Source organism: Rhincodon typus, chromosome 11, assembly GCF_021869965.1.
Source record: "Rhincodon typus isolate 14 chromosome 11, sRhiTyp1.1, whole genome shotgun sequence".
Lineage (NCBI taxonomy): Eukaryota > Metazoa > Chordata > Chondrichthyes > Orectolobiformes > Rhincodontidae > Rhincodon > Rhincodon typus.
Genome location: NC_063342.1, coordinates 69811484 through 69828874, shown reverse-complemented (window position 1 = coordinate 69828874; position 17391 = coordinate 69811484). Strand labels below are relative to the sequence as shown.

General features: G+C 39.8%; 1 protein-coding gene across 4 annotated transcripts in view; it reads left to right on the top strand.

The window, feature by feature from the left end:
• LOC109917213 (leucine-rich repeat-containing protein 63-like) overlaps nucleotides 1–12763 on the top strand; it is a 29888-nt gene extending 17125 nt beyond the window's left edge. For 3 of the 4 annotated variants that reach the window (XM_048602898.1, XM_048602900.1, XM_048602897.1), the window contains 3 exons: nucleotides 394–477; nucleotides 8096–8335; nucleotides 12441–12763. In XM_048602898.1, the coding sequence (XP_048458855.1) occupies nucleotides 394–477; nucleotides 8096–8335; nucleotides 12441–12597 (481 nt within the window). In that variant the 3' untranslated portion in view covers nucleotides 12598–12763. The remainder of the gene's footprint in view (nucleotides 1–393; nucleotides 478–8095; nucleotides 8336–12440) is intronic. The other variant, XM_048602899.1, reaches the window with a different exon arrangement.
• The last annotated feature ends 4628 nt before the right edge of the window (nucleotides 12764–17391 follow it).

Genomic DNA, 17391 nt, shown 5'->3' with positions numbered 1-17391 from the left:
TCTCTTTAAAAGACGAGAGAGAGGTAGAGAGTTGGAGATTTAGGATAGGATTTCCAAAGCTTAGCACCAGCATAGTTGAAGGTATGGCAGCGAATGAAGGAACAATGCAAGTTGGAATGTAGCTTGAAGCAGATTTGTGCAAATGAGGAAATAGATTAATACAAGAAATTTGGACCATTGTTAGTTCATCTTTAAACTTTAAGCAATCCAACTAATGAGCATCAAAGAAATGGAACTGACTTAAGCTCTGATGTGGCACTGACAAGTGGAAAGTGTTCCTTGCTTAGGCAGAATGCTCATGCAGGCTGCATAATGGCCTCAATGCATTCTAGTCCAATCTTTTAGAAATTTTACAATTAAATTCTTCTTAAAAAATGTGGATTTTTTTGACAGATTATTCCGTTTAGCAAATCTCCAGTCCCTGAATGTTGCCTATAACAAGATTTCTGTTATTTCCAATGACATTAAGAACCTAAGGTTAGTAATGATTTTTGTCTCATTTATTATTTGATTTATTTGTTGTCAAATGTATCTTGTTACAAAATACAGTGAAAGTGTCGTACTGTATAGTGTGGCTACTCTCTGGTGCCATCTTAAAACACAAAAAAAAACAAAATATAGAACATAAAGGCAAAAAAATGAAGAAATAAACAAAGAACAAAAAGAATGAAGAACAAAGAAAATTACAGCACAGGAACAGGCCCTTCGGCCCTCCAAGCCTGCGCCAATCCAGATCCTCTATCTAAACCTGTCGCCTATTTTCCAAGAATCTGTATCCCTCTGCTCCCTGCCCATTCACGTATCTGTCTAGATACAACTTAAATGATGCTATCGTGCCCACCTCTACCACCTCCGCTGGCAATGCATTGCAGGCACCCACCACCCTCTACGTAAAGAACTTTCCACGCACATCTCCCTTAAACTTTTCCCCTCTCACCTTGAAATCGTGACCCCTAGTAATTGAGTCCCCCACTCTGGGAAAAAGCTTCTTGCTATCCACCCTGTCTATACCTCTCATGATTTTGTCGACCTCAATCAGGTCCCCCCTCAACCTCCGTCTTTCTAATGTAAATAATCCTAATCTACTCAACCTCTCTTCATAGCTAGCGCCCTCCATACCAGACAACCTCCTCTGCACCCTCTCCAAAGCATCCACATCCTTTTGGTAATGTGGCGACCAGAACTGTACGCAGTATTCCAAATGTGGTCGAACCAGAGTCCTATACAACTGTAACATGACCTGCCAACTCTTGTACTCAGTACCCCGTCCGATGAATGAAAGCATGCCGTGTGCCTTCTTGACCACACAACTTTACAGTTGGTTTTGTTAAGTGCTCCATCATGGGCTTGATGCCCAGGCATGAATTCCCTTTGTTGTACCGCCACCGCTGGAATGAAAGTCATCACTCCTTCGGCGACATCTCCCCTCCACTGACGCCCTCGCCAGTAGGAGTCCTCATTTGCCCTCACCAATGCAGACACCACCAATGCTGCTGAGTACCGAACCAGCCAACCTCAACTCTGCCGCTGCCATGGGTCCACTTCAGGCCCATCACGCTGACGCAGCTGCTGCTGATGCCGCTGGGTTTCATACTGGGCCCAAACTTGCCTCTGCCGCCACCTGCATGAATCTGTGCTAGATGCAGATGCCACTGGGAACCGAAATTCTCCTCTGCAGCAGCTACGAGTTGGCTCCAGGACAGCCAAGAACCCAATCTCATCTCTGATAACGCCACGACAAATCCGTGCCGCTGAGCCTATTTGCTGCCTTCAATGCCATTGCTGCAACCGAGCCTTCACCAAAAGGTAATAGAACATGGAACAGTACAGCACAGTACAGGCCCTTCGGCCCATTCTGTTGTGCCGAACTTTTACCCTAATCCTAAATTCTATCTAACCTCCACCCCTACCTTATACTATCATCCATATGCCTGTCTAATAGCTGCTTAAATGCCCCTAATGAAGCCGACTCCACTACCCTCTCCGGCAATGCATTCCACGCCTAAGTAAAATAAAATAGAAGAGAAAAAAAAGAGAACAGAGGGAAAAAAAAAAGAAATTGAAAGAAAAGTGGACGGAGGGGAGGAGCCCTGGGCTCAGAAGCCCTACTCTACCACCACCTTACCAGAAGATGTAAGATGGTATAACAATATTGAGATAAATACAATTTACATAGCACCTTTTACCAATGTAGTATTTTCAATGGTGCATCAATGCAAGTTTGCTTTCAGTGAAATACCTGATTCTGAATTATTTTTAAAACTATTGAGCAGTTCAATTACAGATACATAAAGGATTTGGACTCAAGAACCAGAAGTACAATTTCAAAAGTTGCAGATCATCCCAAATTTGTAGTTAATATAGAGGAAAGTTTTATTGATTTCTGTTTAGATAAATGTGGCAGTGCATTTTGATCAGAGGGAAAGCGGGCAAATATTTCCTGCAAAACAAGTGTAAATAGAGAAGAGAGGACCAAAGGGACCTAGGGAGCAAGTTCACAAATTATTAAAATGTAATGCAGGTTAACAAATTTATGGAAAAGATAATTTAAGCACAGAAGTTCATTTCTAGAGGAAATGTGGCAAAGTTGTATTAAACTTATTCACAACCTTGGGATATAACAGAAGATGCAAAAAAAGTACAAGGATTATATCAGATTCGAAAAGCAGTAACCATCAAAAAAGACTGAAACTGGTAGTAATTTTCTGTACAAAAGAGAAGAGTAATAAGTGACCTAATAGAGATCTTTAAAATTATGGAGTGGTGTGATAGAGAGAATAGAGAAAATGTTTCAGCCTTTTGGGGAATGCAGAATTATTGGCCGTAAATATAAAGTCAGTGAAGAATTTAAAAGAAACATCTTTACCCAGAGAGTATTAACCACAGCATAGAAACCTAGAATGACGTAGTAAAAATGAGGCCACTCAGACAATTGTGCCTCTGTCAATTCATTAGTAAAGCTGCCCAATTAATACCACTCACTTACTCTTACCTTGAAGCCTTTCATTTTTCTATTTAACCATGTCCTGTTTTGAATGTATTTAATCAGTTCTGCCACTTTTTCAGACAATGCATTTCAGATTACAATGGGCTGAATCTTACCAAAAATTGGTATTCATTTTAGGCAAATTTCATGGAGGGTTTCTGTCCGCAAACCCTATCGCAAATTTTCTCAAACAATCACCCCAAACACACAACATTAACCATACACCACATCCCTATGGCAACCCCACTTGCCTTGTTCTTCCACTCACCATTTGCAAGTGCTGAGACATTGCGGAATTCCTGGTGCCAACGTCACATTTGAAAGGCTGTCGTGCACCTAGTCAAGCATGGTCTGGAGCTGCCCTCCACAGATTTTGTGAATAGTTCCAGGGATGGCAGATAAGGGTCAGTTAGCACCTCACTTTGCAGACAGGGACTTGGATGTCCTGGCAGATGGGGTAATGCAGAAGAAGACCATCCTGTTCTCACAGGGCTGGCAGTGGAGGCCTTTACACCAGACCCTGCCATTCTGGTCTGAGGTCAGCATCCGGGTCAGTGCAATCTCAATGAACTCGAGAAGCACCCAGCAATGCAGGAAGAAAGTCAATGACCTTTTTCACTTCACCAAAGTAATTGCTGCCATTTTCTTTCTGCTACCTCACACTCATTCTGTATCTGCCACTGAAGGCTCGTGGTCTACCATTCTCTCTATTACATGAAACATCTTCCCTCACTCGCTCTCACCCATCCCAACACCTCCAAATTACTATTCCTACATGCTCTCTGCACTGCCTACTCACGCACTCTGGGCACCTCACCACTTTTACCCATCTGCTCCAGCACTGTGCCACCAATTTTTGTCTCACTTAATACCTTCCTTTCACTCATCCCAGGACCAAACGTCCCATAATAAGGACTGAAAAAGCTAAGGTGGTTGGTGAGGCAACTGGTATTCAGCTCCTATGAAGAGTGGATCTTGGCCCTTGTAGTGAGGACCAAGACTGGTTCTATGAAGATGCCAAAACAGCCATGACCCAGTAACCAAGTAAGAAGCATTGTTCATTGCATTAATTCCCCTGTGAATGTATTCTTAACATTGCCAAACTTCTACCCTTTCTTCACAATGCATTCCTGTTTTTGTCTCTTGCGGGCACATGGCATCAGCACAGTTTCTGTGGCCAATTGCCTGGCGCCCCAAGACAAAATTCCTCCACCTCTGAGGAAGAGAGTACAGATGCCTCAGAGGATGCACCAACAAGATTACTTCCTGAAACCTCCACCAGCTCAGAAACTGACACCTTGGTGAGAATGTTAGCTGGAATTGAACACATTACATAGGAAGAAATGTCCCAGGTCGTTGGCACATGGAGGACTGAGGCTTGGCCTCAGGCAGGAGAGGACCCTGTGATGTTGGCCATTCATGACTTAAGCAGGCAAGTTTGTTGGACAACCTGAAACAATGGTTACACGACTGCATCAGCGCCATTGGAATAAGGCAGTAAGGTTCTGACAGCCTCCATGGATAGGTTGATGGCTGCCATGGAGAGCCAGGAGCAGCACTCGCACAGTTTGCTGGATATGTGTACAGAGCTGCACTCCATCTCTCTAGCCATTGGTGCAAAGCATCATTGGCAAGGCAACAGGGGACAAGGGTCCTAAACATCATGCCAGGTGTCCCTTCCTCACAAGGGAACAGGGTGATGCCAGTATGGAACCAGTTAAAGGAGGAAACTCCATATGGGAACCCCAGAAGTCTCCTGTCAGGGCATTCCAGAGGTGGCTGGGTCTTTGAGGTCTACCCTGCCTACTACTGTTAGTCCTGTGGGAGCTCAAGCCAAGGAATGTGAAGCTCCATCTGGACAGAACAAACTCGGTGTTTGAGACCCAAAACCCCTGGAGTCACCTGATCAAATCTTTAAGGCCAGTGGGCTCCGCTGTAGAGCAGGCTCCCTCGACCCCAACTGCAGACCCTGGGACTTATATACTTTAGCACATTTATGTTTACTTTCCATTCTTGGCAGTGTGAATGAATGTATGTCTGGTGTTAATTACAAGGACAGAGCCTAGGCATCCTTGGTCCTGGTGTAGTTCTGTAGTCCATGGTGAGATGTGGGCAGCTCCTGCAGCATGTGTGTGCCATGATAACTCATTCTTGCTAATTTGGCCACCAAAGGTGAAACCTGCCACACCACAATACATGATGTATGCATCAGTCATGACGAACATTAATTCCTGATGCTGAACGATGTGGTCAAGAGTGCTTGGAGCCAGGATTTGGTCTCCACATGTTGCTTAATGCCTAAGATGCATATCGCAAGTATAGCTGGCAAGTGTCTTTCAGCTGTACTGTATGTCTTTGTAATGATGTTACCCTTTTGAAGGGATCCAAATCACTTCACCTCCCTCGCAGAATAAAACTCCTGTCCCACCCACCCTCCACTTGTTATTTACAGCATGATGGCAGACAAGAGTGGTCACTTCTCACACAGTGAATCTTAGGCTCAGCCTCTTACTGTTCGTGAATTCGAGTATTGACATTCCCTTCTTGGTAGCCCTCCCCATCGACCCCATTGGGTTTCCCACATTTCACCCAACCTGTCTATCTAAATCTTGATCTCCCCACTTCATAGAATCAGGCAGTACAGAAGAAGTCCTTTGAGTCTGCACTGACAAAAAAAAACTCTTAATTGACACTAGTCCCACTTTCCAGCACTAGGCCCATAGTGTTGAATGTTGTGATATTTCAAATACTCATCCAAGTAGAAATTTAAGGTTGCAAGGTTTTCTGCCTTAAGGACTCTTCCCAGGTAGTGCATTCCAAATTCCCACCACCCTCTGGGCTTTAAAAAAAAGTTTTCCTCAAATCCTATCTAAACCTCCTGCCTTTCACATTAAACTTACGCCCCTTTGTTATTGACACTTCAACTAAGGGGAACATGTTGGGTAGTACCTCTGGTTTCTATTCGGTGGCTGAGAGAATGGGAAATTATATACCAGTGAGGCAACATGATGTCACAATCAGAATATTAATGCATGCAAATAGGTCTCTCACCACTCACTTGTGAGAATTTTGTCCCACCATTCAACATTCCGCTGGAAAATGGGACTTTGCTCTCGACGTAGAGGACTTGGCATGTGAACATATGGTTCTCCCAGTTTTCTCCATTGCTGACTGAACAAAACAACCAAAGAACCACAGATGCTGAAATCAGAAACAAAATCAGGAATTGCTGGGAAAACTCAGCAGATCTGGCAGCATCTGTGGAAAGAAAGCAATTAACGTTTCAGGTCCAGTGACCCTTCTTTTTGTTTTTCATTGCCCACATTGTTCAGAAACTGGGAAAATTCCACCCATAAGATCCATCAAAGACCCAGTATATATTCTTCCATGGACTTATCATAAATCTTATTAAATCTATCAAATATTGACAATGCCTTGTAAACTCGGAACAAATCATCCTTTTTGCAACCTCCATTCATGAATTGTATTAGAAACTGTAGGTCCTCTTTAGTGTCCAGATCAGTCATATCCAGTTCAGAAAATACCTTATTTACTCCTTCATAGTAAGGGTAATGCCAAATCCCTACCTGGCTTCTTCTTGGCTGGAGAAGTGTCCTGAGTCCACATCTCCACCTCATTCTTCCATTGCTTGCATAGCTCCAATTCTGAAAACACTGGCCGATAATCATAATTCATGATCCTGCAGCATAATTCAGCCATTTTACTTCAAAAATACGCAAGAAGCTTTGCTTTTGTCAGAGACAGGAATTATGTTTTCTTTACCTTCCTACCTGAAGAATTCCTTCTTTATTTTTCCCAACCTTTTTGATTTTTGTTATTATTTCACCGCCTCTGGTGGTTAGCGATTGTTATTAGGTCAGTTAGGTGAACGGGCAGTTTGGTGGTGGATTTCTAAAATAATAATGAAAGCTGGTTTCATGTAACACTTGTGCTCGAGTGTCTTTATAGAGAGAGCACATGGTGTCTACGGTTACCCTTGAAGCTTTTCTGGATATTTCGGCATCACGGGGACTGGGATTCATCATCACCCCCTCCAACACAAAAATAATTTAGTGCCCCCCCCCCAATTAGTTTCTCCCTTTATTGATTTTTTTGTTATTTCGACACTGCTCCCAGTGGTCAGTTTTTGTTGTTTTTGATATGAAAGAAGGAGGTTAGTTCCTTGGTACCCTTGAAGCTTTTTGGGATAGGTGGGGTCCACAGATGCATCATTTGCCTTTCCTACACCATTTGATTTAGTACCTTTTAGTTTCTCCCTTTATGCCTAGTGGGGTAATGACACCTCTGTATAATTCTTTGATCCTATCAAAATAGGCTTTGTCTTTGACCCCTCAACTACATCAAATGCTATAATGGGTAGCATTGATCACTACTTCAGCCCAATCTCCATGTTTTCCCTTCCCAATGTATCCTGAACACATTTTTGCCAGAAATATTAAGTTCTTAATCTTCTGTGCCTTTGAACCAAAAATTTGTTATTGCTATTAATATAGCCCCAGATCACAAAGTGTGCAAACTTTTTTAACTTTGCTATGCGCGTTTGTGTGTGTACTCTAAAGTAATGTCAGATCGGCTTGTATGATGTGGCCAAGGTAGGTAGCATAGATCCATTTAAGTTGTATGTGAAAGAGAAAACGGAAATGCTGATAAGATTAAATGAAGATTGGAGGAGCATGTGTAGGAGCAAAAAGACCAATAAAACCAGCTGATCTGAATGGTCCAGTTTTGTCTGTAAACTCTGCACATTTTTGTGACTTGGCTTTCTGTTTCTAGAATCTAAGGGTGATGTAAAAGCTATTTTCCTTTATATCTTTATCTTGTAGTAAATTCAATGACATAAAGAAACGTCAGCTTATTTTCTGCACTTAAACAATTAATTCTCATTGCGCAGTATTTTCAACGAAATATTTATTTTTCATGTTTTTGTGAGGTAATTGAACTTGTTATTTATTTGAAAGCAGTGAATTTACACTTCTGTAATATCTTCTATATATTAATGTTAACAAGTAACTTTAACAATAATCTCGTCATGAAAATAGAGCATACATTTTAATAATTGACTTTTGTGTAAAACTCCTGTTATTCCAGAAAACTTCAGTTTTTAAACATTGCAGGAAATGAGCTGACAACATTGCCAAATGACCTCCTTCAACTCAAGTTAAAGCAATTGCGTTTGGAGAATAATTATATACATCCTATGTTCTGGGAAGAAAATGCTCGGAACCAACCACAACGACTGACTGACCTAGCTGCTGTTACTTTCTCCAAGGGCCACTTAATTCAGCAGTACACAAACATTCCTAAAGAGGTACAAGATATACTTAACAAGTAAGTAGATCAGTTTACATCAGTTTCAGGTAATGGGTTCAGTTTTCACTTACAGTTTACAGTTCTAGCGCTAATCCTTTCATAAGGCTGCTTGATACACAGGTCAATGGTGCCTTTTATTATTCAGGCTTCTCCAGTTATATTTTCTCATGTCCAATGTAGAATTCAATACCCATCGACAAACCCAGGCTCAACTTTTGAACTGGAGCTAGACTGTGGTACAGAATAATCTGGGATAGTATTTCATAGACAAATGATAAATTGGTTTACTGTCATGTAATATCTATATTACTTCTGATAATGAAGTTACCCGCAGACACTCTGATACAAACTAAACTCCCAAAAAGGTTAATTTACAGAGAGCCATTTGCAGCAAAAAGCAGTAACAGGCAATCTAGCTTTGACACAGCTTACAAAAGAGGTATCTAGACGAACCAATCGGTTAAATTTCTTTTGAATGGCTTTTCTTGAGATTTTCGTCAAAAGACAGACATTCTAGAAAGTAGAATCGCTATCTAATTCCTACTAATTCCGCATTTTGTCAAAATGACACGAGAATTCCGACACAATCACATCTTGATTCCCTCCCTGGCTGTATCACCCTCTCCATCTTTTGTGATTCAAAACCATGGGGTCAGTAGTTAGTATATTAAAAGTGCCTGTGTTTTTTTAAACACACACTGAAACTCCTATCTTTTATGTAAATCCTTTCTTACAATGTAATTCAAGACAAATTTCTATATGTAATAGTGTTTCATCAAGAGTGTCTTGCATGCATATTTGCAGTTGAAAATTAACAAGTATTTCAGCTGCCATTTATACCTGATGCTTCAGCTGCCACGATTCAAATTTTGAAAGGAAACATTATGTGCTGTTAATACTCAGCAGGTCAGGCAGCATCTTTAGAGAGAAATAGAGTTAAGATGTTAGATATTAGCCTGGCTGAAATCCTGCTGCACTTTAAAGGATGGTGACCCAAAATGTTGTTATTTAAAAGTGGTGCATCTGTGTATAATGTACTTATTGATGAATGAGGCTGAGGGGAATGGGTGAGAATTTCTGGTCAAATCACCCCAACCACAGGACTGGACCTTTCAGCTGGGTTAAGATCTTGAAGTGGCCTCAGTCCTGGGTTAGGAACCTCGGGTGTGGTTGTGGCAGGATGTCAGTCACTGATCCCAGTGCTGCCCCACCAGTGGACAGGCCAAGTAAAAGGGTATGCATGTTTTCCTTCTGGCAGCCCATCATGAGAGGTGATGTGAAACATCTCAATATGGAGGCAAGCACTTGAGTTATGAAATTGTACACAAAAAGGTCTAGTTATTTTGTCAGGCTATCATTGTGGAGACAGGGCCCTCTGCAGGATAACCTGCTGCTGAAGGTGCAGCTCAATGACCCTTCCAACTTGAGAAGAGAGCGTTATTTAAAGAAGGCAAGTTACCTATCATGGAATAGGCATAAAGGGTGACAAAAAATGACGAATGGAGTGCCACAGGGATCAGTGCTGGGCTTCAACCTTTTACAATCTACATCGATGACTTGGATGAAGGGACCGAATATATTCTTGCTAAATTTCATGATGGCTTAAAGATAGGCCAGAAAGTAAGTTGTGAAAAGGACTGACGTATATTAAGTGAACGGGGAAAATTTTGCGATGGAATATAACTGAGGAAAATGTGAACTCATCCACTTTGGCAGGAAGAACAGAAAATCAGTATCTTATTTAAATGGAAAGAGATTGTAGAACTCTGCCAGAGTTTCTAGATGTGCTGGTACATGAGTCACATAAAGTTCGTTTACATACATAATGGGCAAGTGATTAGGTAGGCAAATTGAACATTTTTGTTTATTGTAAGGAGAATGGAATATAACAGTTTGGATGCTTTGCAACAGTTGTGCAGGGCATTGATGAGACCACATCTGGATTACTGTGTTCAGTTTTAGCTTCCATTGTTTTTTAAGAAAGTATATAAATATGTTAGGAGCAGTTCTGAGAATGTTCACTCAACTGATATGTGAGATGGGGCCAGAAGGGCAGGGGTTTGGCTATCCTGTAAAGAAAGGTTGGACAGGCCAGGCATGTATCTGTCAGAGTTTAGAAGAATGATAAATGACCTTATAGAAACGTTTATGATCCTGAGAGATCTTGACAGGATGGATTCTAAAAGGAAGTTTCTGTTGTGGAAGAGTTTAGAGCTAGGGGTGACAGTTTAAAAATAGGGGCTATTCTGTTTAAGACAAAGATTTTCTTTCTTTCAGAGGATTATTACTCTTTGGAACTCTCCTCCCCGGAGAACAGTGGAGGTAGAGTCATTAAATATGTTTAAGGTAGCGGTAAATAAATTCTTGACTAACAAGGAAGTGAAAGGTTATTGGTAGCAGGCAGAAAAATGGAGCAAAATTAGACAAACCATTACCTTATTGAATGGCTGAGACAAGCTAAAGTGATCAAGTGACCCCGTTCCTGTTCCTGATTTGAATGTTCACATCAGGCATCAATGGCCTCCCAAGAAGCTGTCTCGAGGCAGCCAGTGGCCTTCTGCCACAATGGAGCATCCATCTGCTAATAGAAGAATTCCACCATGTGACCACCTTGCAGATCTGAGCTCTGCAGTCCTGCTACAATATCCCCATCCTCATTGATGGCGAGCCCAGCACACCAGTGCAAAAGCCAAAACTGAGGCATTCGCAACAATCTTTAGCCAAAAGTGCCGAATGGATGATCCATCTTGGTCTGCTTGTTTAGGAATTAATAATTAGGTTTTTGAATGTGAATTTTATTTTGAAAACATTTTGCATTTTAAACTTAAACCATCCTTATTAGCAAATAGTCAAATTCTTGAACTGGAAATTTCTGGTAAACTTTGGGAAGATCCCTTTAATACGCAATCCGAATTGTCTGGAAAAACTATGTTCTATCTTCTGTGTAGTATATGTAGCCATGTCAGCTGAGGCTCAGTTTCTAGCAGCCCTTTATTTTGTTGTTTGTGAGAGCTTCTTGTGTACAAATTGGCTGCCATTTTTCCAACATTACAAAAGTGAACACATTTCAAAAATATCTCTTTGACTGTAAAGTACTTTGGAGCATTCAGAGGTCATGAAAGTTGTTATACAAGTGCAAACCTGTCTTTTTAACTGTAGGTTTAGATCACCCCAACCAAGATTGTATTTAAGTATAAAACTTCTTAATCTACTCCAGACGCTTACCTGCTGTGTGGAAATCATACAAGAGAGATTCCATTCCTGTGCCTGCTATCTGCCAAATCTTTGTTCCTGTAACAGAAGGGTCTATTTATGTTATCTAACCTGCTCTCAATTACTTGTGTGCGCCCTGTGACTAATTCAGCAGTGCATCCTCAGACATGACCTAAGGCTGAAATTTCACCTCAGGCCATCCCTATTTTAATGTCCTCCATATTGTGGAGTCGGCAGTGCTGGAAGAGTGGTTTGATCAGCTCCTAACCGGGTAGTTATGGACCCTATTTCATGGTAGTGATGCCCAATGCTGACTCTAGGTGTACAACATAGGAAATTTCCAGTCAGCAGTGCAGACATCCCTTTCCTTGTATATTAACACCAAGTTCATAAAATAAAGAGTGGTACTCATTGAACGGGGTGCTTCATCAGTTTCTTTGGTAGTCTTTAAGACGCATTTTTGGAAATGTTTTCTTTGATTAAGATTGTATTTGTTTAATTGTTAATAAATATGAAAAATTGGCATTCGATCTTGGAAAACATCGAATGCATTACTGTTTAAAATAGTTCCAGTATGCTCTCTATCATTGTTTCTAAATCACGTAGCTCACTGACAAAAATGTGGAAAAAAACTAGCACAAAAAGGTTGATTGAAAGGTGCAACTTAACATAGAACGTATTGTGAAATGCACAGCACAGCTGCAGAATTATGCAGACAACTCTAATTAATAAAACATTCTTTTTTCCACAGAAAAAATGTGTTGAAACATTTATTGAGTTAAAGAGGGGAAGTTGAGGAATAAATCCTGTTACTTCTCATGATGCTGTCATCCACATGAAAGAAAAAGAGTTTTGTGTCAATTTATATGTGCATTTCATCTAACACTTATTTTTAAATTTTGTATGACAGTGCAACTACGTGTGAGTGCTGCAGAGGACCTTTGTTTGGCCCAGGACTTAAACTGATCAAGCCACGTAAGACAGTCTTTCACAGTGAAAGCCTCCCGTTCCTGTGTCATGCCTGTTCACCATCTTGCTATAAATGGTTCACATCCAAGACTGGCTGAATATATTCTTCACTAAGCTTTGGCCTACTGGAAAAAGAAGTTAATGAGGACCATGTTCAATTTGATATGGGAGCCTTTATGAACTCCTGGTAAACACTTCATTTCAGCAACTGTAAACATTGTTCAGTGTTCGTACCTTAAGCGGTCATAAAGAATTTACTGTGCACACTTGTAAGCAAATTAATTCAACAGTATGAGTAATTATTTAAATTCAGCAACACACTGTTTTAAAGTGTTGACCTAATTTGAGTTGCTGTCAACTCATGAAAACTCATGTGGCTTAGCTGCTTAATGAGGTTTTTAAAAGGGGATCCACATTTTAAAATGTTAAAATACAAATCTTGATTTTAGATGCAAACACACTCACAGTTGCCTCCTTCAAACTGACAATCTTCAAAACAATTGTACTATTGCTTTTACAAACTATTCGTAGCACACTTAATATTTGAAAATACTTAACAAAATTCCCAACTCTTACCTCTTTGTATAATAAGCACCACACTACTCCAGTGTTGGTCCTTAACACAAAAAAGTGATAAGGATTGAACATTTGTTTTGGTGTAGAAAACAGGTGGTTGAGGACAGGATAAGTCTGCAAGGCTTTGACGAGTGGAATTGTGCAACCATTGGTTTGACTTTCCAACTGTTCGTAATTCTCATAATAACATAGACGGTTGCTTAGAATGTTGGTTCAGTTAGGCACTAAAAATAGTGCAGTTGCGTACACTTTTAGTCACAATTCAAGCATTATGCTCTGGAGTGAGACTGTCTGTTGAATAAATAGCTCAAATTTCATGATAGTAAAGCAGCAACAAGCATCCTGAATTTAGAAGTAATGAAGAAAATGTAACAATATCAGAAACTGAACTATTTAAGTAATTTCAGAAACTTTAGTTCATCCAGTTTTCTTGTCACAAACTCAAATATTTTTGAGCTGAATGAAATTTTCTAATTTAAACATTAAAAATCACTTATTTCCTGCATGATTAACATTACCTCTGAAATTATTTTGTATCCTCTATTAATTTTTTGCTCAGAGGTTTGAGCTTCATTTGAAAGCCTAGGGTTGGAATTGATATCCTTTCCCGAGCTATCAAATTGTCAACTGAATGCAGTTAATAACTGCCTACAATTTCTATGTAGACACAGTCTGATGATGGTAGTGTGTCCAGAACCCCTCAACATCTGTCATTATGAATCATGTAGTGTTGCTAGAAACATGAATTCTGTTGGTTATGGCAGTATTATATCAAATTATTTCTAAACAAATCAAGCATTAATTTCACTAGCTTCTTGCGATAAAGTTTGAAAGGTTGAGGAAAATCTAATTAAAGTGCTTAACTTGTTACTTCAGAGATGCCGTTGAGAAAAACAAATAAAAGTACAACAGATTACTGACCTGTGTTTCTGTTTATACTGAAAATTTTAAAAACTGTCTTCACTTTGTCCTAGTGACAAATTCAAGATGTGTCTGGCCTGAGGTTATAATAGTATTCATTTGGTTTGTTTATCCAAATGAAGAAAGCAAAATGTTTTAGAATTTTTTTTCTTCCTGTAGTAATTTATCAAGTGTGTCTTTACTTCAGAGAGAGGCTGCCTTGGAAATACAAAGGATTGATTATAGTATGAATGTCTTTTGTGTTTATAATGAAAGTTTGTAAAAAGAGTGATTTTGTTATCCAGAAAGATTGACGCAGTTGTACTAACCATTTAACCAGCTGGAGTTGTCACAGGAAATGCATTATTTAATTTCCAGGAATCAATCAAAAAATACTTGTTTCACAGCACCCAGTCAGGTTTTAGGCATCTCTTTATATGTGGAGCTATATACTTCTTCACCATATTCGAGGCCCCTTAGAGAGACATAGCACTTGCTGACCTTGAATCAGGTTATGAGAAATTTGCCTTGAAATTACACATATAAAAAATACAGTCTGCAGACATCATGCTTTGTTGCAGATGCAAAAAAAATTTAAAGTATCGGATGCTTTTGTGATGCAGCTGATGTGCACATTTCAGCTGCAAAATTCCTTGACTGTAAACCCATTAGGTGCTGATTTGAAATATTGCAAATATTATTGCATTTATCTTAGTTGACACCGCAGTTTCATCTAGGGCTAACATTTCGCATTTCATTTATTTAGTTTGAATGAATACAGTGATTTCACTGAGATGAATCATAAAATAATTTGTAAATCAAAGAAGGACTTTTCCTGGGCTACCTTTACTATTGCAGCTAGTTCTCATCTTGCGGTTCCTTATATTCCTGTCACGTTGTCAGATTTCACTTTAACATTCCCTGTTTTTCCTAATAATCTTTTATGTTTCATCACTTCACTGCTGCCATGTCCATTAGTTTGGCCCCAACTTTCTCCTGTCTGTAATTAATTGCCCCTGACGAATCAGTTAATAGATTTAGCATCTTTATGTTTCACTTGCAAGGGGAGAACTGGAGAAGGAAATTTTACCAGTTGATCAATAATAAAACTTATGTTTCTTTATGCTGCTAATTCTCTGTATCCCAATACAATTGTTTTTTTGTCATAATAGTTGTCTCAATAGTGTCAACAGATAGCATTCACAAACCAGCACATTACAGAACAAAAAGTGTTAATTATTAAATATTTTAACAACAATGAAATGAAACATTACTCAACGTAAAGCATGAATACACAGTACACTATATGTATTGAATGTATTAAATAATTTAGGTTAACTTTTGAACTAAATTGGCATGCAAAATTGAATGGAAAAATATTGAATGAGTTGTCAGTTCATATCGCTTCTGGACAAGATTAACTGCAGTGCAAGCTTTTTATATGATACGTTACATGGACCAGGAAGTCGACAGATGGCGAGATATTATGTAATTCCAACAGGAAATTCATACAAATTCATCAGGAGACTGACACAAGTAAATGTAAATTCTATTTTTGTAAGCTAATTCCATCATGTCTCAAACTCAGCAGATGTTTCAATATATTATTTTAATGTGTATGATTTAATCTTGCTGAATTTGAAAAAAAATGCCATTTGTGACATCGTTCAATGTGCATGTTTGGCAGAATACATGCAGAAATAGGATAGAAATTTGTGTCATCCCATCTGTTATTATTTTCTGTGTGTTAGCCACACAATGAAAATTGAAATTCTGCTGGTAAATCACAATGACAGATTCTTTGCGAGTGAATGTTCTGGGAAGACTTATAATCTGTGGTAGTTGGCATAATTATTAGTGACTGAAGCAACTAATTCTTGATCTGGAGCTCCTGAACAAATGGGACACAAGAATTACTGCTTATGAATGGTTCTGTTATAACAGTCTACTGTAATTTACACCTTTCTTCAACAGAATTGCATCTGTTTCAAACTTGTAGGTTCCTTTCTTTGTTGTTGTGCACCACTGTCTCTGTCTTTAACTTCCTCCCGCCACATCCACTGGCCATTCCAGAAAAACCTGTCTTTTCTATATTTTTTGAAGCACTTGCAAGGTGCACCTCTGTCTCATTTTTGTTTTATATGTTCAAGGGATGTAGGTGTTGCTGTTGCCCTGGGGAAGGTAATTTTGAACTGTCTTCTTGAACCACTGCAGTCCTCGAGGCGTAGAGCCATCCACAGCACTGGAAGGAAGTGAACTCCAGGATTTTAACCCAAACATAAGTTCCACATCAGAATGGTGTGTGGTTTGGAGAGGAACTTGCAGGCAGTCAGTGCATTGAGTATAGGAGTTGGGATGTCATGTTGCGGCTATGTAGAACAGGTTAGACAACTTCTGGAATACTGCATTTATTTTTGGTCTTGTTATAGGAAAGATGTTGTCAAACATGAAAGAGTGCAGAAAAGATTTACAACAATGTTGCCGGGATTCGAGTGTTTGAGGTAGAGGCTGAATAGACTGGGGCTATTTTTCCTGGAGCATTGGAGGCTGAGGGGTGACCTTATAGAGGTTTATAAAATCATGAAGGGCATCGATAGGATGAATAGCCAAGGTATTTCCCCCTGGTTAGGGGAGTCCAAAACTAGAGGGCATAGGCGTAAGCTGAGAGGGGAAAGATATAAAAGGGACCTAAGGAGCACCTATTTCACAGAGCGTGATGTGTGTATGGAATGAGCTTCCAGGGGAAGTGCTAGAGGCTGGTACAAATACAACATTTAAAAGGCATTTGGATGGGTACATGAATAGAGAGGGTTTAGAGGGAAATGGGTCAAATGCTGGCAAATGGGACTAGATTAATTTAAGATATCTGGTCGCAATTGACAAATTGGATCGAAGGGCCTGTTTCCATACTGTACAACTCTATGAGTTATGTTTCCAAGCATCTGCTGCCCTCGTCCTTTGAAGTGGTAGAGGTCATGGATTTGGAAGGTGCTATCGAGTGAGCCTTGGTGAGTTACTGTAGAACATCTTGTTAATAGTAAACACTGCTTCCACTTGCATTGGTAGTGAAGGTGACTGAATCTTGAAGGTGATGAATGGATGTCAATAAAACAGGCTGCCTTGTCCTGGGTGATGTCAAGCTTCTTGAATGTTGTTGGAGCTGTACCCATCCAGGCAAGTGAAGAGTATTCCATCACATTCCTGATTTTTACCTTGTAGATGATGGACAGGCTTTGGGGAGACAAGAGATGAGTTACTCAACACAGAATCCCTACCCTGAGGAATTCCTACAGAGATGTCTGGGAGCCAAAATGATTGACCTCCAACAACGACAACTATCTTATTTTGTATTAAATATGATTCCAACTAATGGAGAGTTTTCCCCCTTACTCCCATTGCTTCCAGTTTTGATGGAA